The sequence below is a fragment of the Pezoporus flaviventris genome, unplaced genomic scaffold (genome assembly GCF_033815535.1).
Source record: "Pezoporus flaviventris isolate CSIRO_AGI_PZ_B2104156 unplaced genomic scaffold, CSIRO_AGI_Pfla_v1 ptg000002l, whole genome shotgun sequence".
Classification (NCBI taxonomy): Eukaryota; Metazoa; Chordata; class Aves; order Psittaciformes; family Psittacidae; genus Pezoporus; species Pezoporus flaviventris.
This window is the reverse complement of record NW_026892550.1, coordinates 62,653,275-62,679,558: the sequence shown is the minus strand read 5'-3', so window position 1 is coordinate 62,679,558 and position 26,284 is coordinate 62,653,275. Positions and strand designations below refer to the sequence as shown.

General features: G+C 40.3%; 1 protein-coding gene across 2 annotated transcripts; it reads left to right on the top strand.

The window, feature by feature from the left end:
* Positions 1 to 1,518: 1,518 nt before the first annotated feature.
* On the top strand, positions 1,519 to 24,404 carry SMARCA5 (SWI/SNF related, matrix associated, actin dependent regulator of chromatin, subfamily a, member 5). 2 transcript variants are annotated; one of them, XM_061441654.1, is made up of 24 exons: positions 1,519 to 1,760; positions 4,284 to 4,358; positions 7,064 to 7,230; positions 7,944 to 8,044; positions 8,739 to 8,839; positions 10,490 to 10,669; positions 12,138 to 12,293; positions 12,395 to 12,526; positions 13,075 to 13,143; positions 13,667 to 13,776; positions 14,040 to 14,266; positions 15,544 to 15,665; positions 15,754 to 15,906; positions 17,116 to 17,248; positions 17,703 to 17,851; positions 18,173 to 18,292; positions 18,426 to 18,536; positions 18,640 to 18,753; positions 18,919 to 19,041; positions 20,294 to 20,426; positions 21,306 to 21,424; positions 22,365 to 22,577; positions 23,027 to 23,137; positions 24,103 to 24,404. In XM_061441654.1, exons 1-24 carry the CDS (start codon positions 1,620 to 1,622, stop codon positions 24,166 to 24,168), a joined length of 3,126 nt encoding a protein of 1,041 aa, XP_061297638.1. In that variant the 5' UTR covers positions 1,519 to 1,619; the 3' UTR covers positions 24,169 to 24,404. The 2 variants fall into 2 exon arrangements, with proteins under 2 accessions (XP_061297638.1, XP_061297644.1); XM_061441660.1 differs by having other exon boundaries at positions 1,521 to 1,760; positions 17,116 to 17,252; positions 17,707 to 17,851.
* The last annotated feature ends 1,880 nt before the right edge of the window (positions 24,405 to 26,284 follow it).

Below are 26,284 nucleotides of genomic sequence, written 5' to 3'. Positions count from 1 at the left end.
TTCTGGAAATTTATTGTTCTGAGTAGTTTTGGCAGAAATGAAGTGACACAATCTTTTGGAAATGTCAAAGCTAATAATTATAATTTCAAAGAAATTTTAAAGGAAGTCAATTAAAAAAAAAAAACAAACCCCACAACCCCCACACTAATGGAATGAAGAGTTGTAATAACCATCATGGAGATGCTCTCCATTTAGCTGTACCTTCATGATTACAATAGTTAACCAGGGTGCTGGAGATGCAGCTTCACAAACCTGTGGAGTATACTTACTGGGTCCATCTACTTTAACACCACTTCTGAATGCAGACATACCTAGAAATGTAACATGCTCTGGTACCTGGTGGCTGGTAAGGTAAGTGGGGGGGGGATCAGTGAGGATCACTCCCCTCCTTAGCAGAGGTAGTGCAGTTGTAGATACGCTCAGACGTGCTGAGGCTTCAAGTCAGGAGCAGGCACCACGCTTTATTCAGCAGGTCTATAAAACCCTGCAAATTTTGTCTGGATCCTTCAACCAGGCAACATGAAGGAAGGTAACTTGAGTGGTCTGCTCTGGCTATCTTCAGGGTGAATGTTCAAGTTCCGCTCAAAATTCACTCGTTCCTGCTGGAAAAATGGTCTATTAGATGACCTGAAATGGCTCTGTTTTCACGGAGACCTGCTATTTCATAGGTTCGTAGAATGGTTTGGGTTGGAAAGGACCTTAAGCCAACCCCCTGCAATGGGCAGGGACACCTTCCACTAGACCAGGTTGCTCAAAGCACTAACATCCTTGCGTTTTATTTTGAAGAGCACACCATGAGGCTACCAAGCACCTTTCGTTGACAAGCCTTCATGCCCTTGATGGGATAGGAGGGCTGTGATGTTAGTTAACTTCAGCCCACCTCTTGCTTTTAACAGTTAAAAGATGTACCGAGGAACCGCTGCACTAACCTGCCCGATTTTCAACGAGATTGCTTTATTAATGTTACTTTGGACCGGGTTTAATTACTAACTACAGCTGCTCAAACGCTCCCGCACCGGTGTACGGCCTGCTGACAGGGCTGCGGCTGTGCTGCTCCCTCTCAGCAACCTCCCTTCGTGCACGCGTTAAGGGCTCCACCCTGGCAGCAGCTCCGCCACGGCGCCCCCAAGACGCGGGGCCGCGCGCTGCCGGCCTCTTCGCGTTCCGCCTGCCGGACACGGCGGTTGGCGGCACGAACGGCCCGGCCCCGCCCCGCCCCTCCGCTCAGCCGTTGCCCGCCTGCGCGCTCCCGAGGGGGCTGACGTCACTGCCTCCCCCTCCCTGAGGCGGCGGCGGGCGCCGCGAGCGCTCCTCCTCCTTCGCTGTGGGCCGAAGGGGCTGCTCGCGCCCGCGTACTGGCTCCCGCCGCGCCGCACGCCGGCGGCGGGGCTCTCGCGAGAGCGGGGAGCCGGCTCGGTTCCTGGTTGGTGGGCGCCGGCCCGCCGGGAGGAAAAGCCGGGGCGGCAGCGGGGACGGGCCTAGCCGGCGGCCGCGCACTAGCCTCAGAACTTCTCTCCTCGAGCCAACCCGTCGCCGGCGGCCGTTCCCCGCACCCCTCAGTGCGCAGCCAGCCGGGCGCGAGCCCGGGTCCCGGCGGAGCGTTGTCCGCTGCGGTGAACATGTCAGCCGGGCAGCAGCCGCCGCTGCCGCCGTCGCAACCGGACGAGGTGCCCGCGCCGCCACCGGGAACCAACAGCAGCGAGGCCGCGGGGACGGTTCCCTCTGCCACCGGTCAGGCTGGTGGTGAGACGGAGATGGAGGTCAGGCGCTTTCCCTGGGTGGGACAGCCCCGCTGCACACGTACCCTACTCCCCGGCTCCGCGGAGCTCGGCGGCGGGCCCCGGGGCACCGCGGCGGGGGCGCGCCGGGTTGCGCTGCGGCAGGTGCCCGCCATGAGGACGGCGCCGGCGGGGCGTCCCCGGGCCGCGTGGGGCCGAGTGAGACAATGGAGGGGCGGGCGCCGTGCCGGGCCGTGTGCCGCGGCGCCTCTGGGGCCCTGCCGGGCCCCGGCGGGGGGTGGGGGAAAGGTACGGCGGGGCCGCGAACGGCCCGGTGCCGGTCGATGCTGCGGACGGTGTGCGTACAGTATGCGTGCGTTCAGTCCCTCCGCTTCCCCCCTCAGCCGGCCGTCGCACAGGTGTCCCGAGCGCAGTGTTCCTCCGCCGGGCCGCTGCCGCGGAGACAAGGGGAGAGCAGGCCTTGCGCCGGGTCACTGCCTGTGTTTTCGGGGTCAGGGGAGGACAGGGGTGACCCTCCGCTCACGTTCTGCCGGCCGGGAGCGGGTTCGCTATCCTCCCCCCCCCCCCCCCCCCCCCAGCACACATCTCACTAGGTTCACTACCCGCTCCTTGCAAGTAGCCTTCCTCCTCTCTCTTTCGTCCCCGAGAAGCCTTCCCTTCGTTTGTGCTTCCTGCTTCAGCGAGCAAGTCCGCATTTTAAAAAGCAGTACCGTGTTGTGTCCGCTGAAGTGCTTCAAAACTTTTTTAGGGGGGACGGGGGTTGATGATGCGCTTGTTTTGGCAGCAGGTGCTTATTCCAGAAATTTCAAGGGGTTTGAGTGAAGATTCCCTGGAGATGCTAATTTTATCGCGGCATTGTTCCTTTAATGATACGAGGAAACTGGTTGGTCCTGCTCTCGGCACAGGGTGTTTTGTACTCTGAGTCATGCTATACAGGCCAGCCTACTTGATCTAAATAAATTTGTAAATGCCATATTTTTCGGGTGAGCAAGTAGCCAAAGCACTGTGGGTAATAAGTCCTGCTCGAACCTGCAGAAATAAAGCAATTCCAAGCTGGGGCTTAGCGTGAGGAGGCTGTGAGAAGTCTGCTCTTCAGGTGCCTGTGTACGAGGGCTCTCTCCGGTCTGGCCATGTTTGTGCCTTTTCTCATTGGGAAGGGATTACCTTGCAGTTCCAGTTTAGATAGCTTCCTGATAGTCCTGATCATCTGACAAACTGCTTGCTTTTCTTACTCTCCAGCTAAATCACAAGGTTTTGTCATATTTGTTGCACACGAGGAGATCAGATGGCGCGATGCTATGTTTCTGCGTTTTGTTCAGTGTTTCAGGAGAAGCATGAATTTAATACATGGGGTCAGACGGTCCCATGACTGTGCTCCCTAGTGTATGGGTGCAGGCTAAACCCAGTGGGAGATGAGTAAGAAGATGTGGGCATGAGTTTAGAAGATCTGTAACTGTCACTTTTATGCTCAGTTCTTCGTGTTTTGACTGGTGAATGAAACATTTTTGTTGGGATTTTTCTGTTTCCTTCTTACCTGCCAGAGTTTTGTGAGGAAACAACTGCCCACAAGCATCCCATATTTTGCTTGCCTTTGTTTCATGTTTACTTTCGTTTTCCTTTGTTCTACATTGGCTAGTAAAGATTGAGTTTAGCTCAATTTTCATTTGGCTCAATTAAACAGATAGCTAACTGATTTTTGAAGGCATCTGGTTTATTTCCGTTTCTTACCTTTTCAAGAATTATTTTGTAATATACTGCCTTAGTGTGGCTTATGAGGGAAGGATGATCCTATTGTATTCGTTTTAAGAACAGGAGATGAAATTACTTGTGGGAGACGGAGGGGAAAGAGTTAACCTAATAACAGGATAAAAGAGCCTTGATCTAAAAGAAAACTGAAGGCAGTATGTGAAGGACTTGGCAGGAAGGGGATGAGGGAGCACTCACACGCAACTTGTTTTTCTGTTAGTAGTGGTACTATTGGTGATAACAGTTACTTGATTTAATAAACTAAATAAGCAGAAAAGGCAGTTTGTCTGAATTCTTACTCTACTTCCAGGACAAAACTGCAGTCCAGGTTCTTATTTAGACTTGTTCCCTTGATATGGAATGATCAAGGATCGGGGTACTCTGGAAAAAGGAAAAAAAACAACTTTGAAACTACTTTTGCATTGGGCAGGGATAGTTCTTTGGCAGTACTCTCAGAGCCAGCTTTAGGAGTGTTTTGGCTCAGCACCATAGAGGCGCCATGCTGAGCTGCTGGACCACAGCTGTCTCGCTCATTCGCATTGATGTGATGCTTTAATGATGGATCTAAGTCGGATTACAGAGATCTAGCTCTGTCCCTCACCCTGTGGCAGGGATCTTTGATCCACCTCCAGGTAATTTTACAGTAACTAATAGAAAGCTGACTATATCAAAGCGATGAAAGATGGCTGTGCCATCTGATGTTGGATAGATAGTAATTTGAAACAAGCTTATCCTCCTTTACATGGATATCTTTCCTTGTTCAGAAAATAATTTTTTTCTAATTCTTTTTTATCTCAGGAATCTTTTGATGATGCATCACCAGGAAAACAAAAAGAAATCCAGGAAGCAGATCCTACATATGAAGAGAAAATGGTATGTGATATTTGTGACTGTGTACAGCTGTCCAGTACTTATGCAGCTGCTTTAAACAGACTGAGTTTTCTGCTTGTTTGAAATATCTTAACTGGCTTATAAAATTTTGTCTAGTTATTAAAAATATTAAAGTAACTTGAAACAAACAATCCCCCAAAAAACCTCAGACCCTTCATTTTAGCATTTTTGTTCCCTGGTCTTCTGCTCTTTCTCCATTTCCTTGCAGTAATTTGTGCGAATAACTGTTAACATGTTTTGCTTTTCTAGGAAGTATAGTTCTAGCACCTTTGAGGTGCTCTAGGTCTGGAAGAGTGATATAGTGGGAAATATTCAAATGTCTTAGGGGGAGAATGCATTAAAAAGTTCTCAAGTTGCTTTTGAAGTTATCTGTGGAGTTGCCCTTCCTGTAGGCAAGGGGGATTATGAAGAGTTGGGTATTCACTTTCTCAGTGAGAAATAGATCATGTAGAAAGCATCCATAAGCATTTGAATAGCTGCTGCTTTACTTCCTCAATGTATGGAATCAGCTGCAGTCTAGGACCTTTCTTATATCACTGTTGAATACAGAAAAACAATTTCAAAATTATTTATGAGCTGCAGGAATAGCAGTCCTTTGTAGGAAAAGTAAATTAATTTCTATCTGGGGGTTGATCAGTAAAAAGAAAGGTTTGGCACAGGGCTTTCAATAGACACTGCATTCATTTTCAGTTGAAATGCGCTTTAGTAGGAGGACTTCAAAATAGAGAGTTCTTTCAAGCAATATAGCTTATGGGACAAAGTAAATAAAAGTTAGCTTTCAAAATTCACAGGAGGTTGAGGAAGGGTTTGCTTTTTAGGACAGGTGCTAACTCTTACGTCTTGGCCAACTTTTCAGCCCTTTAACTTTGTTTGGATTGAAAGAGATTTTTGTTAGCTTTTTCGGAAATTAATTTGTTTTTTTGTAAAGCTCTAGTTAGAGTCCTTGAGCTTTGGGAAGTGAGTGATTCTGTGCTTTGCAGGTTAGATAGCAGAAAACTTACCATTTTCCTTATTTTTTAGTGCTCATAATACTCTGAATATAGGAGGGGAAGCCACCCACTCCTCACCAACGCATTGTGTTTTCTTTCTGTGGTTCTCCCTGTTTTTCCTTCTTCCTGTTTGTAATTCCGGTGTCTGTGGCTGCTTTGGAATTTCTTCATGGGAAAGTGAAACTGATTGTTATAATTTGCTGCTTCCTCTGTTGTTTCTTTTTGCCACTGAAAATAACCCAGTCTTCTTCTGCTAATTTCTTTGTACTGCTTCCTGGCAAACTGAAGAAAGTGAAGTTGGAGTTGTCTCTTGTAATCTCTAGACAGGCACAATTACGAGGAGGGTTGTGTTTTACAATCACAGTAGTCAGAGGATGCACTGGAAAAGAAAATCAAGTTTCTCTGTTGGTAGGATAGTTCAGGTTGCTCAGTGCAGACTGTTCGTGTCTGTCCTATCTAAAAGATAAACGTAATGTTTGTTAGTCTCTTAAAGAAATATTCTTAAGTGCAGTGAAATCAAGTTGTGAGGATGTGCGTGCAGTGCCAAAACTCACGGAAAATTCCTTACTAAAATTTTAGATTGAGGAAACATCTGCAATGCCATCTGTATCTCTACTTTTGCACAGCTGGTGAATCAAGTACAAGTACTTAACAATAAGTGTCAGCAATTTGGATAGGTGTAAGATCTTTCCTAGTTTAAACTTCAGAAACTGTTGTGAAGCAAGCAAAAAAACCCTCAAACCATGAAGAATAGACAGGAAAACTTTAATTCAGTGGATGTGGATTGCATCTATGTCAGTGAAGCTTAAACTGTAGTTAGAGTGAGTCTGACTCTTCAGTGGTAGGATCTCTGTCTGTCTCTTTAACCCACTGTTTTTCTGTTGTATACATAGTGCAGGAACTGCTTGTTCGAAAGAGGAGAGCACCCACAGAGCTGGCATTGCTCTTGCAGAAGCCTGGAACATATGTTCCTTTTGCCTAAGAAAACTGACTTCCTGTAGCTGTGCAAGTTGCTAAATACCAGGTTAAGTTGTGGCAGCTGGCAGAATGTCAGTGGTTGCTGTTAAACTTGGAGCTGTTTTCTGTCTTGATTGTCTGTTATAAAGTTTTGATGTGGCCTTGGGAAAGTGTGTTGATTCTAAATGGAGCCTTTCTTGAAGGAACTGAACCTTTTAGATACTAATGTTGTCTCCTGTAATCTTTTTTTGCACAGCAGAAACAGGCTGAGTGGGGAGTCTGACAGGTTAGGCTGAGCATATCTAAGAGGGCTGTGCTACTGAAATAGTTGTTCTGGCTTCTAGCTCTGTGCTCTTCTGCCTCCTCCACCCCCTTTCATGCCAGCTCATTTGCTTATCTGACAGCACAGTGAGGTGGTGTATCTCACTGCGCAGGCAGAAAACTAATGTGGTAGAAAATAGTTGTTGCCAGGTTGGCAAGATGAACAAGTTCATTGAAGAATCTTGTACATGCTGGGTGGAGGTAAATGTCTGGGACTGGGGCTACCATTTTTGATAAGAAGGTATTGAATGTCATCAGCAGTTAGATAGTTGATATTAATCATTTCTTGTTTGTTATTGTAGCTATGCATATAAAGAAATGTGAATCTGTATTGTTTGAAAAGTATTTGTTAGCTTTTTCTTTTGAATGAATACATACTGTAATGTCTCACTTGTTCCACTTAATTTTCCTTGTCAACAGCAAACAGACAGAGCAAACAGATTTGAGTATTTGTTGAAGCAGACTGAGCTGTTTGCCCATTTCATTCAGCCTGCTGCTCAGAAAACTCCAACTTCACCTTTGAAAATGAAGCCTGGACGTCCACGAATAAAGAAAGATGAGAAACAGAATTTACTGTCAGTTGGCGAGTGAGTGATGACATGTAGGCCAGCTTGTACTGTAATTATGGATTTTATTGTACTTTAGAAGCGTAAGTTAAACTTGCTAGTCTTTAGTCCTATTTCAGTGTGTTTTATGCTGTATAATTGTGGTCTTTTTCAGCTATCCACCTGCAAGTTGAGGGCTGTTCAGGAATTCTAGGAGTTACAGTAATTTTGTGTTGATAGTAAAACACGTGATTTAAAGTATTCCAGCATGAAGCGGGGCAGAAAAGTAGAGCATTCATGGCTGTAAGTTGTAATAGTCCATGGACAACATCAGTATACAACATCTTACAGACAGCTTGAAAATCAGTAGTCTAGAAATTTGGATTGTCTTCATTCTTGCTTGAAGGACTATAATATATCTAGTGTTTGGTAGTTGCTCCGGAACTCTTAAATATAGTGTCATTCCCTTTCTTCTAGTTAAAGGCCAGTACTGATGCACACAGTCACAGCCAGTTTGCTGTAATATTTGAGCCTGCTAACAAGATGGGCATATTATCTTATTAAGAAGGTTGTGGCTCTAAAAGAGTTAAAAACAGCGTTTCAGTTGATCAGCTAAACCAGTTCTTCTGAAGAATCTTGCTAGAATCTTCTTTGGTATTTACATTTCGTACTGCAGTGATTAGATTTAATTTTGGAACAGCTTCACGTCTTTTTAGTTTAGCCAGAAACTCACTTCTTCCTTTGCTCTTTCTCAGCTACCGCCATCGTAGAACAGAGCAGGAAGAAGATGAGGAGCTGTTAACAGAAAGCTCCAAGACAACTAACGTCTGCACTCGATTTGAAGAATCTCCATCATGTGTGTTTCCCCTTCTTTTGTTTGTTTTTTTGTTATTTTGGGTTATTTTGGTGTTTGTTTGTTTGCAGTCTCCCTCCCTACTTCTTTTACTTCAAAATGTTGTTTTAAAATGAAGTTATTTTCATTCTTCCCAAGGACAATGAATCAATTCTGCGGGTCAGGAGAAAAAGGAAAAAAACCCAGCACTGGTCTGATGAGACAAAATGTGTTAGTGAGGGTCTGCCTATTTTCAGTCAGGCTGGAAAAATGGTCCAGTGAGTCTTGACTTTTAGAAATCCAGCTGCTATAGTTCAGATGCTAGGGAAGAGCAAGCGGTTTTAAGTCTGTCATTGTACAGTTTTCATATATTTTTATATGTTTTCTGATACAGTTTAAAGTACCTAACAGCTTCCAGTTCCTTTAACAGAATTCAGTATTCTGTTGTTTTAACATTTGACTGTGTTCTCTTTCGGGGGTTGGTGATAAAGCTAGAATTCCTAGGTTCTTGCAGAAAACAAAGCTGTTGGATCAGTTTGCAGAAACAAAAGTAACGTGTTGTTGTCTCCAATCTGCATTGTTTTGAGATTTACTGTACTAAGTTTATTAGTTTTTGTTCTGTAGCTTAGATAACGAATGTCAGTTGGCAGGCAAGGGATGGTGACATTCTTTGGTAAGTTTCTACAGATATTTTAGTCTAATCTTCCATGTCTTTTAGATGTTAAATGGGGAAAGCTGCGTGATTATCAGGTCCGAGGATTGAACTGGCTCATCTCTTTGTATGAAAATGGCATCAATGGTATCCTGGCTGATGAAATGGTATGCGCGTAGCCTGTGTTTCTGGGAACTTGTGGTGAACACATGCAATGCAATACAATTTTTTGTTCAGCTGTCAACCTTTAGGAAAATAAAGTTCAGTGGAGTTATTCTATAGAATGACGTGACCTCTGTTTACTTTCTCTAAATTGCAGCTATTTTGTTATGGCATTCTCAAGCTGCCCTCGTGAAGAGAGCATATGTATGAAAAGAGCAACAAATGTGGGAACACTTGCGGTTGTTGTTAGGGTTAAATGCAGATAGCAGGATACAGATGTGCTGTATGAACTGATTCCAGCAGTAAGAGCTGTACCAGTGGGACAAGTGGTGCAGCTATGGGCACACCATGATCGTTTCAGTCAGCACAGACCATAGTAGCTTTTGCTTCTGTTTCTGTTCTTCTTCCCTGTAAGACAAAGGATGAATACAGAAGAAATTGTAATAGTTTCATAGGCAGATACGTTTTTGTCCTGTCAGTCATTTTAGTTGTATCTGTTTTTCATAAGGAGCAGATAAGGAATAATAAAAATTTAGTTTATTTCAGTATACTGCATTTCTCATACCGTCTGGTAATTCTTGTCTCTGTAATAGAATGTCTTCAAGATAAACTAGAGACAAATGAATTTAAATTATCATTTAGTAACATTTATAATTTTGAAATACATCAAGGATTTTCTTCACCATACGGGCTTGTGAATAGAGGATTTATTTCAATTTTTTTTTGCTGAGTACAGCTCCAAGTGGAGGAGGCTTGTTTTAACGAAAACAAGTGGGAAATATTTTGTAAGTCCATGGATTTGTGGTATTCCAAAATCCATCTTGTGTAGAGGCTTTAAGTATTTACTATTAAATATGTTTGGATTCATTCTTGAGTATTAATCCTTTTGAATTTATTAGTGCCTTTCACACAGCTTGTAAACGCTTTTCCACGTCTTACACCAGGTGGAATGTGGTTATTTTTCAGACAAAGAATTGAGTTTTAGAAGCAAAAATAACTTGCATTGATGGTTTTGTTTGGTTTGATTTTATTTGTTGCAGTTTTTTTAATCCCATGTGTTTGATTTATAATTGTTTTGACTTATTTAAATGATACAAATGATTCATTATTTTTTTGCTGCCTTCCTCAGTTTTGTTAAAAGTATATGCTGAAGAAGAAGATTTTAAACATTTATGTTGGATAAAGAACAGAACTCTTAAAAATGTACCTCCAGAGAAGCTCAGTATTTGTTTTCTTCTTTGACATGTGCAGCTGTTTATGTTTGGCTTTCTTCTCGCAAGAACTGACATGTCATGGCCTGTAAAAGCCTCCTTACAGGGTTCTTTTCAAGTTTAGGAGAGAATACATACATCCAGTTTGTAAAGTCCATTGACCTCTAAATAAATAACATGAGTACACCCTAGTCTGCGAAACAAAATATTATTAAATAATGTTTTCTTGAAAAGGTTACTTTTATTACTTAATTAAATATGGGAAGCCATACAGGTTTTTCCTAAGCAAGATTTTGATGTCTTTGAGCAGCATTGTTTTCAATACATCTCAGTCATTCATTCAGGCTGTGGTGTCTTCCATGTTCTACTCCGAGCTCACTCTTGGGTTTTTTAAAGGTGTTTCCTGAGAGATTTGTTTTTCTGACACATTAATGTCCCTTACAGGGTCTGGGGAAGACGCTGCAAACAATTTCTCTTCTTGGGTATATGAAACACTACAGAAATATTCCTGGTCCTCACATGGTCTTAGTTCCTAAGTCCACCCTACATAACTGGATGAATGAATTCAAGAGATGGGTCCCTACACTTCGAGCAGTTTGTTTGATAGGTGACAAAGACCAGCGCGTAAGTTTTAATTTAGTTTTTTTAATTGTGTAAATCCAGCATGTGATCTTGCTGTCCTTTACCTTCCGTTCACACGGGAGGATATTACTTGGATCTGTAGTGGTTAAACAGTAAGATCCACAAGTGCTACCTAATTAAAATATAACCAGCTTAGATTTCACATGTATGTTAACCAGCTATTGCTTCATGACTTTTTCATCGCTTCATTCAGTTTCTTGCTCAGAGATCCTCTCCTTTTGTGAAGGCAATACACAGAGTAGACCAAGGAAACCTGATAAATCTTAGAGCAGGAAAATAAAGTGCTATCATTTGTATGAATATATAAATTTGTAAAAAAGTAATTCCTGCTTTACATAGTCTAGTTATAACAGCAGCTCTTCAAAGGGTTATATGGTCTGTCACTAAGGAACTGCTTTCTGAAAACAGTTGTCAGCCAGTTGTTGGAGGGGGAAAGGTGGGTTGGTTGGTGAAAGTGGAATCCAAATGGACCTTATTTGGCTTGAATTTTGTTAATTAAAAGAGACAATACTGTCCAGCCTCTTCTGGCCTTATGATTTCAGTCATTCTCTTTTTGTTAACTTCAGTAGCAGCTCTTTGCCGCTATTTTTTTTTCTTTTTAGCACAGCAAAGAAAAAAGACAACTGTAGAATATGATGGTGCATATGTGGATTTGTCAACTGGAGTTGGCCATTTATTTGTGCAGGAGTTATTATTGGTGCCATTAAGATTCTGCTTTTGTCAGAAGGTTTTATTTTTATTCTAAGGGCATCCAGCTCTATTTTCAGAGTTTGTTGAGCTAGAAATCACAAAAATATTGATGAAACTTTAAGTAGTTTTGGAGGTCATTGATGCAGGTCTGATACGGTGTGATTTTTTTTTTTTTTTGAGGGCATCTTTTTTGAACCTGAAAGTTCTTGTTCTTTCCTCAGTATATCTCTTGCTTGTATGAGTTAAATTCTTGACATTTATGCATCTCTATTTTGAATTCTGACTAATTACTGTGGTCTGCTTTTAACCCTGGGTATCCGCCTTCTTGAAATTGTTCAGTTAGCCACATAAAGCTCTGCTTGGGATTATTTTTTTATATTTAAAACTACTGTTTTCTAGACTTCAAACTTAAACCACCAACAAAGCAGACCTACAGAAAATTAATTTTGAGTTATGATCTTATAGTTCAGTTATTGAAAACCTCATGCATATAGGTAGTCATCTGCAGTTTCAAAGCCAAAAGTTAGAGAAGTCCCTTCTCTGCACTCCCAAGGGTTTTAGCAGCTTTAGCACTGACAAAATTGTCAAGTTTTACAATGCTTGGATGTTACACTGCCTACAATTTTATATTATAAATTTATAATTAATTTTATCTCCTCTTTCAAATTTAGAGCAGTGTTGTGTTAAAATTGTGTTAGTGTGTTCTTTTTGCTTTAGATTTGACAAAACCTCAGTAACTAACTGTCACATTGTCATCTAGGCTGCCTTTGTCAGAGATGTGTTGCTGCCTGGAGAATGGGATGTTTGTGTAACATCATACGAAATGCTTATCAAAGAGAAATCAGTATTCAAAAAATTTAACTGGAGATACCTAGTCATAGATGAAGCCCACAGGATTAAAAATGAAAAATCAAAGGTAATTTATACCTTCAGTGGGAGATATTTGTGTGGGTTACTGGGTGGTGGTGTGGGGACTAGTAATATTTGTATATTTGCTCATGTCTCAATGTCCTTCAGTTATCAGAAATTGTGAGGGAATTCAAGACTACAAATCGGCTGCTATTAACTGGAACTCCACTGCAGAACAACTTACATGAACTCTGGGCACTTCTTAACTTCCTTTTGCCAGATGTCTTTAACTCATCTGAGGTAAGCCTTCATTTCTGCTAGTCAGATTAATGAACTTTGCTGGGTTTCTAGCTATGAAAACAGACCTGAATATGTATTTGGGAACATCAATTAGATTGACGGTTAGAAATGTTCCAGAATTGTGAAGTTTTGGTAAAGTGGGAGTGTTACACCTGTAAAAAGGGAAATCTTATGGAGCATTACACCGGAATTTAATGATTTCTTTTTGTTTTCCATCAAATGCTGCAGTGGTCTGTTATTCCAGGTGGAATTTTTCCAATGGAGTGGTAAAAGTGAATCTTTGTCAAAAGAAAAGGACTTGCGTATTGATTTCCCCAACACCCCACCCCACCCCTCCCGTTTTATCTTCCAGTAATGTGGAACGTTTGGTTTGGTTTGGAAGACATTGTGTTATAGAGCTTTCTGCAAAAAAGAGACCAAAGAGGATAATTTGTTCTTTTACTTGCTGCCTCTGTAAGAGAATCACTTGAGTTTTATTTATTCACTATTGTAATGACATTGGACCTTGAAAGGAAACCTCTTATATACCAATGCTTTTGTTGATACAGGACTTTGATTCATGGTTTGATACGAACAACTGTCTAGGAGATCAAAAGTTGGTGGAACGTCTCCATATGGTGAGTCTTCCTGCTTTTTGTAGAAGTGTTAGATTTACCTAAGTTAGATTCTAAACAATTCTTCCAGTGTTTATTGTGACAGAATATTAGGGTAAGAGAGCTTATCCCAGAAACTATGGTACACTGTCAGAACAGGTTGGTGAAGCTAAAAGATGATCTGTTTTTTCAAAAGGAAATTGTTTTGGAGGGGAGAGAAGATTCTGGCTTTCAGGGTTCTGAAATGTTTACATTAAAACTATTAGCTATGAAGAGACTATAAATATTTTAGTCAAGCAAAATTAAAGAAGAATCAAGGGGCATAGAACCATCTGAAATATTACTTTGGCCTTGTTTTTGACTCTTCCAAAGAAAGTATATGTATATTCCCATGTATAATCTGTCCATATAGTTTGCTTTTTTCAGATGATCTAGTGATAGGTCTGATGTTTGCGCATTTATGATAGAGTATCTGCACTGCTTTTGTCTATTGGCCTGCTCAGTGTTTCAGTTTCCAAAATATGTTTAATGACAAAATGTCTTTCAGGTGCTACGACCATTCCTTCTGCGTCGCATTAAGGCTGATGTAGAGAAAAGCTTGCCTCCAAAGAAGGAAGTCAAAATTTATGTGGGTCTCAGCAAAATGCAGCGAGAATGGTAATTCACATACTTGTCTGTGCTGTAGTAAAGGCTCAGAAACAATGTGCTGCTTGTGGCTTGATTATCATGTGGAACTTGGTTTAATTCCTTCTGGGGTACTCACAGCTAATGCATACTTCCTTCTTACACTTTAGTGATGGCAAACCCATGCATGTCAGGGAGAGTTACCTGATGAAATGAGGGGGGAGATTTTGACTGTGCTTATAATTTAAATAAAGGCTAACTGTGAGTTACCAAAATTTCTTCTATCTTCGATTCAGGTATACACGAATCTTGATGAAGGATATAGATATACTGAATTCTGCTGGGAAGCTGGACAAAATGAGACTGCTGAATATCCTCATGCAGCTGCGAAAATGTTGCAACCATCCGTATCTCTTTGATGGAGCAGAACCTGGTCCGCCTTATACCACAGATATGCATTTGGTCACCAACAGTGGCAAAATGGTAGTATTGGACAAATTGCTCCCCAAGTTGAAAGAACAAGGTATGTGTCTCATTGTCATTGTTTGGTTCAACAATAAAAATGAAAGTCACTGCTTTTTAATGTTTTTATGTATACTGAGCAAAAACCAGCACACTTTAGTCGGGATTATAGTTAGTTTCTAGCATGACACCAGCTTGTCATGCACTTATCTTAAATAGCTGATATGAAAACAGTTTGTGAGGTGCCTTCATAAATAATGGAATTGACACTCCATTATGGCTTTTTGTGATGGTGAAGTAATCTGATTTTTCTTTCCTTGTGTTTTTTTTTTTCACCCCAGCTAAATAAAGACTACTGAAACAGCGGTTGGGCTGGGCTCTAGGTTTTCTTTCTTAGCATTATTAGCTGTTTGAATTAGAATGATGTAGTATTTTAGCTACTGCTTTGATTTGCCATGAAGTACCACTTCAGATTCAAAGTCTTCATGTAGAGTTAAAGTCAAATCCTTTGTGAAAAATTGGTCTTTCTTGCTGGACATGAATTTGAGCAGCACCTGCGTTTTTTCAGTGAATTCTTTAAGGTATGTGAACATGGGGGAAGGCTCAGTTATTTTGAAGTTATTTGGTAGTAGGGACAAAGCTCTGGTATGTGTTACCGTAAACCCCACTCCCCACAGAATTCCTGACTCTGGACCAAATTTTACTCATTATTTCACGAGTCTGCTTACTGGGATAATTTGGCTAAAGGAGTGGAGGAAAGTTTGTGACTGGGGAGACATTGTAGAAAAAGAAAAGCAAGTCAAGCCCCAGCCTTAGATAATAAAAGAAGTCATCTGTACTTCGTATCCAGGTATCATCCAAGCTACTCTGGCAGTGTAACTATTGAGTAGTTACTGTGCTTTTTTAAAAGCCTTGGTTTCTTTCTTCTGTAAGGCCACATCTTATGGAGATGTGGCAATTAAAATTGGCCTGGTCTTAAATCAAATGATTGTTGTCAGAATTCACTATTAGACCTTGAGTCCAAAGGACAAAAGCCCCTCAAATCATACAAGGAGAATGAAAATAGGGGAAAGTAGAACCTCTGTAGTATTCTGTGGTTTACTCAAATCTCTTAAGTAGGTTGGAACGGGTTGTATGTATATGCATAATTTACCGTGCATTTACATTTTTGGGAGGTTGTTCTTGGCAGGTAAGTAAACTGAAAAGTCTTTTTAAGAACAATTTAATTTCTGTATATCTTAAATCTAAAACAGATGCTTCAGTATTTCATTCCTTGTACTCCTTGCTGATTTTGTATTTGTTGTTATCTTACTCTGCTGTGTTTGGGAACATCTACAGGTTCAAGAGTCTTAATCTTTAGTCAGATGACCAGAGTCCTAGATATCTTGGAAGATTACTGTATGTGGCGAAACTATGAATATTGTAGGCTGGATGGACAAACACCACACGACGAGAGACAGGTATTTAAAATTTTAAGTATTTTATTTAAGTAAAACCAGTACTTGTAAAACATTTGAGCCAACTGACGTGTTCCTTTTATTTATTTAGGCATCTATTAATGCGTATAATGAACCTGGTAGCTCAAAATTTGTGTTCATGTTGAGTACACGGGCAGGAGGACTTGGAATCAATTTGGCTACTGCTGATGTTGTAATTCTATATGATTCAGATTGGAATCCACAAGTAGATCTTCAGGCTATGGTAAGAATCCAGATGGAAATTTTGTTCTTTCTTCTTTTTGTTATGGAACTTCCATAGAAATCTGTGGCATGATGTAGTATTTCCAAAATAAATCGATACTTCTCCTGCCTTTCCACAGGAGTAGTATTTGTAAGATGGACTTCAGTTCCAGTGTAGTTTCCACCATGTGGAACCTGTAGTCACATTTGGGCTATACAGTGTTTTATGCAGCGGGAATGTGCTACAGTGCTCTTAGTAGTATTTAATGAAAATAGCCTAGTTTAAAATGAAAATAAATGGTTTAAAAAAAACCTATCTAGCATGTTAATCCCCAGACTGTAAAACTTTACTTCTGTGGAGAGTGGAGGCAAATGTGTTTAAACTGTCTTTCCTCAAACCTTGGAAAAGAGACAAAGAAAGAATTAAGCTTCTCAAAACCTGATTTTATGATGGTGTTGAGTAACCAAGATACTTCTAGCAACCATCTTTTTTTTTTTTTAAGTAGATTTGCATGCGTCTTCAAACTCAGGACATGCCAAGAACACTACTGACCAAATAAGAAAGTAAAGCTATTTAAAAACTACAACTCTTTTTTTGACAAATGAGGCTTCTCAACGACTAATTTTGGAAATAATTACTAATTATATCAGTTAAGTTGTAGGTTCTCCAGTATTCTGGCAAAAATAAGTTCAAAGGAATGGCGGAACTGGTGTCTGGAAACTAAAGTAAGATAGTTCCAGCTGCCTTTGGAGATGCATGTATATTCAGAATACTAATGCTCACAGTGGTTAATGATCTGCCAGTCAGGTGAGGGAAGTGCATTGTCTTTTTTCATTAAATGGCACAACTCAAGGATTTCAAGAAATGTAGCTTTTGGTCAGTATAGAGTTCATGTCTTAAATCCTTCTATTTTACAGAAGGTTACATAAGAGCAGGAGCATCCAGTCTTACCCCTTCTGTGACTTAACAAAGAAAAAACCCAAACCCTGTTTTTAGGGATGACATCTAGAGCCAGACTCATTATGACAGTATTGGAAAAGCCATCCCAAAACTTGCAGTGCAGACAAGAAGGTGCTATAAAGCTATAATAATGCACCTATAAAGGTTTAACTAACCTCTGCTATTCTATTTTGTAAATTACTATGTTGAAACAAATAAATGGAAGAGTGATTATATAGTCATGCTGAAAACCAAGTACTGAATTTTTTATTACTTTGGGTTTTTGCCTAGGATCGTGCACACAGAATTGGCCAAACAAAGACTGTTCGGGTGTTCAGGTTTATCACAGACAATACAGTGGAAGAAAGAATAGTGGAACGTGCAGAAATGAAGCTCCGGCTAGATTCCATAGTCATTCAGCAAGGCAAGTATATGAAGGCCATTTGTTTGTATGCATGATGTAACTTTCTTCTTGTTTTTCACAACTTGGAGACTGTGGTAAAATCAGCTGGTAAGAATCAAGGGGAAAGTTGCTTTTGCCTCAGCTGGACTCTGAAGGCAGATTGCAAAGGCCAGATCCACTTGAAAATGTATTTTACTCTAGGGGTTGGCTTTCCCTAACTCACTTTTTGGTTACCTCCCCTAGTAATACATTATGTATCCATACAAGTGCATATAGTCAGATTTAATTTTAAGCACTCAATTTCTCCTTTGGAGAAATTAGTATCTTGCCTTCCCCCTCCCCCCTTTTTTTTTAAATCTTCATATGGAATTTACTTCACTGAGCAAAAATGCAAAGGAGGGAAAGATCATGTACTGCTCCTTCCATAATGTAAACTCTCATCTTAGTTGCTGTCTTCCAATGCTTTTATCTTCAGGAAGACTGGTGGATCAAAACCTGAATAAACTTGGGAAGGATGAAATGCTGCAAATGATTAGGCATGGAGCAACACACGTGTTTGCCTCAAAGGAAAGTGAGATTACAGATGAAGATATTGACCACATTTTGGAAAGAGGTGCAAAGAAGGTGAGATAAAGTTCAAAAAAACCAGAAGCCCACCTTACATTTGATGGTGAGATAATGTGTCCCTAGATAATAGCTTGGTTGTAAGCCAGAGAGAATAAGGGGGTTTGCTATTGAGGGTTACGTATTGGGCTTTTGAGCAACCTGGTCTAGTGTAAAGCGTCACTGCCCATGGCAGGGGGTTGGAACTAGATGAGCTTTAAGGTCCCTTCTAACCCAAACCATTCTGAGTCTGTGTTTGTTTTTTCTGCATGAACATGGGATGTTTTATAATGAAAAATACTTTTCAAAATTGCTACTGTTCTTTTCTCTTCCCCTTCCAAGACTGCAGAAATGAATGAAAAACTTTCAAAGATGGGTGAAAGCTCACTCAGGAATTTCACAATGGATACAGAGTCCAGCGTGTATAATTTTGAAGGGGAAGACTACAGGGAAAAACAGAAGGTAACATCTAGATATCTTTGGGAGGAAAGCACTAAGTTGTATGATTCAACCATATTTACTTAAGAAGTGTTGGTTAAAATACAGTATAGGCTTAGTCTTAATATTACTTGGGACGGTGGATTTGTTTTTATAGATGGCCTTTACAGAGTGGATTGAACCACCAAAAAGAGAAAGAAAAGCCAATTATGCTGTGGATGCTTACTTCAGAGAGGCTCTTCGAGTCAGTGAGCCAAAAGCACCCAAGGTGAGTTGGATTAACTCCTCCCCTCCCGTAATCAATTGTTACTGTTAGAAGCAAAACAAATTCTGGATGTGGAAGCGAGTCATGTACAAACTCTGTATTTCAGGCACCACGGCCTCCAAAACAGCCAAATGTACAGGACTTCCAGTTCTTTCCTCCACGCTTGTTTGAACTATTAGAAAAAGAGATTCTCTACTACAGGAAAACAATTGGGTACAAGGTAATTGTTGAATTCACACATTGCAACAGTAGAATACATACTTCTCCTGCCTTTCACACTAATGTAAATGAACTAAATGTTGAACTGCACAAATGATTAGGTTATATTAACAGGAAAGTGGCAATTAGCTGTAAAGTATTAACCAAATTTCACAAAACCTTTCAGGTACCTCGTAATCCTGATCTGCCAAATGCAGCCCAAGCACAAAAAGAAGAGCAGCTTAAGATTGATGAGGCTGAACCACTTAATGATGAAGAACTAGAAGAAAAAGAGAAGCTCCTAACCCAGGTATAGTTGAGTCTTTAGTGAGACTGAGATCAGCTGAAGCTTGCTTTGTGTTTTACAGTGTTACAGGAACATCTCTTGGTTGTTGATTGACATGTGCTGTAGTTAACAGAGTTGCAAATTTTGGTTCTGACTGACAAGAGGTTTAGAATGTTTGCTGTGGGCTTGGATACCTTTGAAGAAGGTGCACCTAATTAGTGTACTTGCATGCTACTGAATCTGATTGGAGCTTGGAACTAGATAATCTTTAAGGTCCCTTCCAACCCAAACCATTGTATGATTTTATGATCTACATCCTGTGTATTTTAAGCTTGAAGAGTAAGAACTAGCCCAGTATCAGAGTCTGGCTTCTCAAGTTTACATTGACAGTCGCCTGTGACATTTTTCCTCAGCTGTCTTGCAGACTTGCTGCAGGGCTGGAGGTGCTACGTCCCACATTATGGCAAAGTATCACTCCCATGTGGGAATTAATTCTACAGGATGAATGGTCAGTTTTCCTAAGCTATGACTGGTGGTGGAGAACATCCTTCTTAAAGAGGATGTGAGCTAAACAGGAATATAATTTGATAGCAAATGCCTTTAAATAATTTAAAAGAGGTTAATGCCTGTTATGCCTTATTTGGGTATTGCATTTTCACATTCTATTTTGGTGGAGAGGAAGCAGAATTACAGGACAGGATCATTATTACAATCCGTGCAATCAGTTAAAGCTGTGGTTAAATCGAAACATGGCTGGCAGAACATTTTACTGCCAGCTGCTTTTAGAAGTTACTGCTTGTATGAAATGAGCCTATTCGGGCAGCTGATAACTTCAGCAGTATTTTTTTTGTCCCTACTGAATATCATCACAAGACTGCTTTAGACCTTCTGAGGGGGGCAGCTAGAAAATGGCTGATGGTATCTGTGGGGCGTGTGGTGGGCCTTTTTGATAAAACAAAACCAATATAGACTCTACTTGCTTTCACTTGAGGGACTTTTCCTCTTAAAAAGTGATCCCATGTTGTCTTTCAAAGAAGAGGAGGGATTAGTTTATGAGGTGGAGACTCTTATCCAGAGCCAGTAGGTAGTTAAGCAAGTACAATGACTGCAGTATAAGACAGTTTTTCTGCTAACATTAAACTGCAGAGAAAGCAGAAGTTTAATACTATTGGAATGACTGAGGTGTTTGTTATGGGAGGTTTAAAGAAATCTGTTGATTTTGGAGACAGACAAATCCTCAACTTCTGTGTGATGTTTCCTTTTGATTGCTCTAAAGGGATTCACTAACTGGAATAAGAGAGATTTTAACCAGTTCATCAAAGCTAATGAGAAATGGGGCCGTGATGACATTGAAAATATAGCACGAGAAGTGGAAGGAAAAACCCCAGAGGAAGTCATTGAGTATTCAGGTAACTTTCCTTGTTAAGCAGTCATCTTTGAGAGGCCATATCTAATGCTGCTTATTTTGCCATGTTAAGCCACTGAATAATTAAAGCTGCACTAAAATGCGGGTCTAACCACCTTAATACATCGTAAATCTACTCTGACTGGATAGTGCTGGCTTCAATACTTGTTAATTTTTGTAAAAGGAAATGTGGACAAACAATGCTTAGCTGGAAAGATTTTACTTTTCCTTGTATATTCTTATCAGTAGTTCTCTTGAATCTCTACCCCTGTATTACCTCACCCCCATCAAGAGTAGGATACAGTAAACGTTTTGTGGCTGAATATATATTGACCATCAGGCTTTGTAACCTAGGCCATTTGGCTACTTTCCGCTGATGTCTTGGGAGCGTTTTCTGCTGTAGTGCAGCTGCAAGGTCCTGGGGCTGAATTTCTGAGGGTACATAGCAGGTTACAGAGATGAAAAATGCTTTAACAAAAACTTATTTAAGCATCTCTCTGTCCTTTTTTTTTAACACTTACTAGCTCCTGTCTTTGGCCACTCACTTGCCTTCCTGCTTCTCTCTGTAAAAACTTAGTGCTGTTATCTCAGTTTCTATTTTAAGAAGCATTTCTTCTTTGAGAAGGAGGTTGGCTGACAAAAACCATCCTGGTCTGTATCACCCCTCATTTAAACTGAGGACTCCTGTATCTACCCCCTTCAAAACAGCATTTACAATACTGCAGAACATGATACCAGGAGGGGAAGGTTCCTTATTGGGTAAAGACATGCCTGCTTTTATATAGCAGTAAGTTCTGGTAAAGGGTTAACGTCTTTTTTTTTAATGTACAAAACCCCTAAGTTTGAAGATGCGTGATTAGCAGAGCAATTGTTCTTTTCTTAGCTGTGTTTTGGGAAAGATGCAATGAACTCCAAGACATAGAGAAGATCATGGCTCAGATAGAAAGAGGAGAAGCCAGAATCCAGAGACGAATCAGCATAAAAAAAGCACTTGATACAAAGGTACCTCAGCTGTGTTCCCTGCTTCCTTTCTTTCCCTGTGCCAGTGAGGTTTGATGAGGGACTCTGGTTAGCCAATGAATAATGACAACTAATGAATGACGACAACATGTTAGGCTTGGGGTTTGCCTCTTTTGCATATTCTATTTCTATAGCTTTTCCACTCTTCAGAAGTGCTGTCCTGGCTATGATGATAATGTCACGAATGGCCTCCCTTGTTGTTTGTAACACTTATCTTTACCATAGGACAAATAGGTCATAGTGCTATATGTCAAACTGCTTATGAACAACATGCTTTTTGAAGCAGTAGAATTTCTTTTGGACCCATGTAATTGAAAATGCTATATATACACATTTAGAGCTCTTAAAAACAGAAGACATGCATAACAAGCAGAGGAGGCTTTGTTCTGATCTGTTTCACCAGCCAGGTTTGGTAATGAACAGACTTGCATTAAATTAAGACAGTGTATCAGAATTTCCCTTCCACTTCAGGTATGACTAGTTAGTTCTCTCTTCTAGGATAGTCGGGGAAGAACAGTGTCTGACTCAACTAACTAGAATTCAGCTGAACCATGGGCCACAGTCTCAGTAAGAACATTGAGACTTTCTTAATCTTATTCTGATTTTGACCATTCGTGGTTAAAAAGGATCACTGGCAGATTGTGACTGTTTTCAAACGTAGTGATAGGCCTGAAGCCTGCCATTAATCAGATAATCACAGACAAAACTGTTGCCTACCAAAGCAGACAGTACTGATAAATGCACTGTCTAGAACCCACAGTTCCTTACCTGTGGTTAGTACCAGAGATCATAAAAGCCAGTTCTCTAACTTGTTATTGTTCACTTGCCTGTCTTGATGTGATGTATTGCTTTCATATAAAATAGTTCCATACTAATTCTGAGGCATTTCTTAGTTTTATATGATCTTACTTGTTTTGTTTAGATTGGCAGGTACAAAGCCCCTTTCCACCAGCTAAGAATATCTTATGGTACTAATAAAGGGAAGAATTACACTGAAGAGGAAGATCGCTTTCTAATCTGTATGCTTCACAAGCTAGGATTTGATAAAGAAAATGTCTATGATGAATTAAGACAGTGCATCCGGAACTCCCCGCAGTTCAGATTTGACTGGTTTCTCAAGTCCAGAACTGCAATGGTAAGTATTAATCTGTTCTACTTTTTGCTCACGAATGCCTGTGAGCACACAGTTATGCACCAGCCTAATTAAATAGCTTCTGAAACACTGAGGTATGTGCACATGTACAATACATTATATTCTTACAGACTTCTCAACACCTGTAGTGGATGGCAAACGCAGTAAACTAAAATGTCTTACGGGAAGAGTAGTGTAAAATCCCAAGGCACGGTTTTTCAAAGTCAGCATGAATTTGAGTTAAAATACAAACATGTTTTAAAAAGCAAACATCTGCATCAAAGCCATTCCTGTAAAGCCAGTCAATAACTAATGCAAAATATTTTATTCTCTTTTCACTCTGCCAAGATACAGCAAAAAGTGACCTACTTACAGGCATTTCTAATAGTATACTATGATTTCTACCTTAAGTGGCTGCCTAATGTAGTGAGTGAATATGTTGTGCAATTTAGGAGCTGCAGAGGAGATGCAATACTTTAATCACCCTGATTGAAAGAGAAAACATGGAACTGGAAGAAAAGGAAAAGGCAGAAAAGAAGAAACGTGGACCAAAACCATCTTCGGTAGGATTTAAAAAGGCATTTCTGTGGAAAGCTCATTTGAAGACAGGGCACTTTCCAGTTGTCTGAGACAACAACCAAAAACCTAAGGCAATAGTAAGAGCTGGATTAGCTAGTACAGTCATGGATGTCAAATAAAGGAAAATAGGTTTTAAATTGTAGTTCACATGCCTTGGGGCAGATAAACCTGTTATGTTTTGGATCACTGACTTGGCACACTGCATAGGTTTACCCTGGTAAAATAACCCTGAGATTCATTTGGCCTTTTGATTAATTTTTATCCTTAAAAGAATAGTGTTTACCACTAAGGGGTGCACAGGCAGTACACACCATTCCTTCCTCTTTGGGAATGCCAAGTGTTCCAATGCAGACTCTGCTCGCTGCCATCGCCTTCCTTATATGGGGGTTTGTCATGAAATGGGCTTTTAGAGCTAGATTTGGGAAAACAGCTCATATGCTTTTCTGCTCTCTTTGCTGACTAAATTCAAAGTATTGCTAAATACACAAAGGAAATACCAACTTTCTTTACCCATTTCTTGCCTGGATCTGTTGTTCAGGTAGTTGTCAAGTAGAGCTGCTGTATAAAAAAACTTAGAAGCACAACTGATGTTGCAGATGTGCAGAAATGACTGAAGAGTGGTGGATTAATATGTTTCTTAGAACTGTTTACAGACTATTTAAGCAGGTATTTAGAAATACCATTTCATAAACAGGAAGCTTTATAACAACCTTATTTCCTTCTATACACTTCTTGCCTGTATGAAATCATACTCTTCCAGAATTGGAAGAATACAAAGCAACAGCTATCCTGAGGAGGATGTGTGTGTTTGCCATATTACATCATCTGTAATTTATCACTTTTTAAAGCTGCCAGGGTGTAAATCATCTCCATCTGCTTTGACTAGAAAGGCATTACTTGCTTACAATCCTTTTGTATCACAACAACTTATTAAAATCTTACCTTCCAGGCACAGAAGCGCAAAATGGATGGTACTCCTGATGGTCGTGGAAGAAAAAAGAAGCTAAAGCTGTGAATGCAGAATTTTTATAATCACTAAATTTAAAAAGTAGTTCTTTAATTTACGGGTCTTCATAAGATGTACTGTATAATGCTCAACTATTATGTCATTAAAGGACATCGGGTTCATCTGTTTACTGAACTAGAAACATAGTACTTAATGTAGTTTCACTTTTTTAAATGCAACAGCTGTGCTGAATTTTTTTTACCATTAACACTTGAAGTAATAAAATAGGCTTCATTTATTAATAAGGCTTCACGTGTTGTTTTTTTTTTATTAATATTTCCACTTGAATACCCATCCCCAATTTTTTTATCTCTTAGGGTGTGGTGGACACTTACTCCCTTATGATCAACAGAAGTATTTAACTGGGGGTTTGTGTCCCCCAGTTTGGTGTGAGCCACCAAATGCCATTTCTGGAAATTCCATGTCTCTGTCCTTACTTACCTTTGTGCAGTGAAAGTAAATTCAGTATACTCTGTTCTTTGATATTGCCTCAAGAACTATTAAGCAACATAACATACATACAGATTGGAATAAACATGAACATTTTCTGCTTAAAAGCTGTGACAGAAGAAAGTTAAGTCAGTCACACTGAGGTTTGTACTTAATCAGAACGGCCTAAGAATGGCAGAACTGTTTTTATTGGCAAACAGCAACAAGTCAGAACAGAAAACCCTACAAAATGTAAACCAAACCCCTGTCTGTGGTTTAAGCCCCCTGAACTCAGGACACCCCCTTCCCTTAAATGACTGTAGTAAAGTGTTTGTTGGTTACTGTGAAAAGAGCCGGGGCTGCCTAGTCACTGCCTGGCAAGTCACACTGTTCGCAGCTGCTCAGACAGTACTGTGCCTGAGCATTTCCTGTGCAGCCCATTCTTTGTTAGGTATCCAGCACATAAAGGCTGAGATGAAAGCTTGTGTTTCCTAATACCATCACCTAGTGGAGCATAACTTTGGAATTTACTAGGGGAAAAAAAAAAAAAAACCACACAAAAAAAACCAAACCAAAACAAAAACACAAAAACCCCCAACACGTTAAATGCTCAGTTTGCACTGAGTAACCTTTGTTCAATTTTGGCCTGTTTAAGAATACATATCAAAAGGCATCACTGTTGTGTAAACGGGGAGAAATGCATCCCTATAAAAAGCAGCTTTTTAGAGCTTCAGGACTTAAGCAAAACCAAACCTAAAGAAAAGGGTGAAAATTCATTCACCCATATAGACTGCAGACACAGCAGCACAGTCCTTATTAGTATACTAGATGAGTTTCTATTTCAGGTGACAGTCACAGACACCAGCTGAAAACAGGTCGCTAACCACATTTTGCCCTGCAGAAAGGCAAAAGAGCTTGGTACATACAGCAGAGTTAACAGCCAGTCCACAACATTTTACAGGTTGAATTGTCGGACAGCCCTAGAAGAAATCAGTTTAAGTGTACACTTAGTGTACCTAAAACAAAAATGCTGCAATGCTGAAGCCTTCCTTTAAAAGCTTCCCTTTTCACACAAAAAAACACCCAACCCAAAACAAAACAAACCACCACCATCAAAAACCCAAACCAAGCCATGACCATTTGTTTACAACTAGCCTAAATAAAAACCTTGAAGCAGAAGGAAAAGCTTTATTGCCTAGTTAAGCAGCACTTCATTTGTGCTAACAATTCTCAAGTGGCAGCATCCAGAAAAGGACTAAGCCTTCATCTCCCAAATGGCATACTACTAGCTATACAAAATCTGTTTTCTTCTAAGTATTAAAAAAGAGGTAAAAAATTACTTTCTTTAGCTGGTACAAGTGATTCCCCAGTCCCATCTGTCAAAACAAGCTGCCTTTAGAAGTACTTGCCTGTGGTTTGTTGCTCTAATCAAGCAAAGAAAGTTAGGCAATTATCTGTGTAGTAAGGGAATTGGTATTATTCTGGAGTACTAGAATCTGGTTAAGGATGCTTGAAAGCACTAAGGTCAGCCAGCAGCTACCTAAACAATAACATACTATTTTTCAATGCAGCTTTACAAGAGTTCTAATTCTCATTGATCACATGTAATGCTCTCCTTACAAGTAACCATAATTACAGCCTTACCTGTGCGTCTTCTGTCCATATGTCTGAGGTCCTCATTAAAATTTAAGACAAA

What these genes read in the sequence shown, in the direction of transcription:
- SMARCA5 (XM_061441654.1), top strand. Translation starts at nt 1,620, where the DNA reads ATGTCAGCCGGGCAGCAGCCGCCGCTGCCGCCGTCGCAACCGGACGAG. An exon ending in TGGTGGAACGTCTCCATATG is followed by an intron (nt 13,144 to 13,666) that starts GTGAGTCTTCCT and finishes AATGTCTTTCAG; the next exon opens with GTGCTACGACCATTCCTTCT. An exon ending in TTCCATAGTCATTCAGCAAG is followed by an intron (nt 17,249 to 17,702) that starts GCAAGTATATGA and finishes TTTTATCTTCAG; the next exon opens with GAAGACTGGTGGATCAAAAC.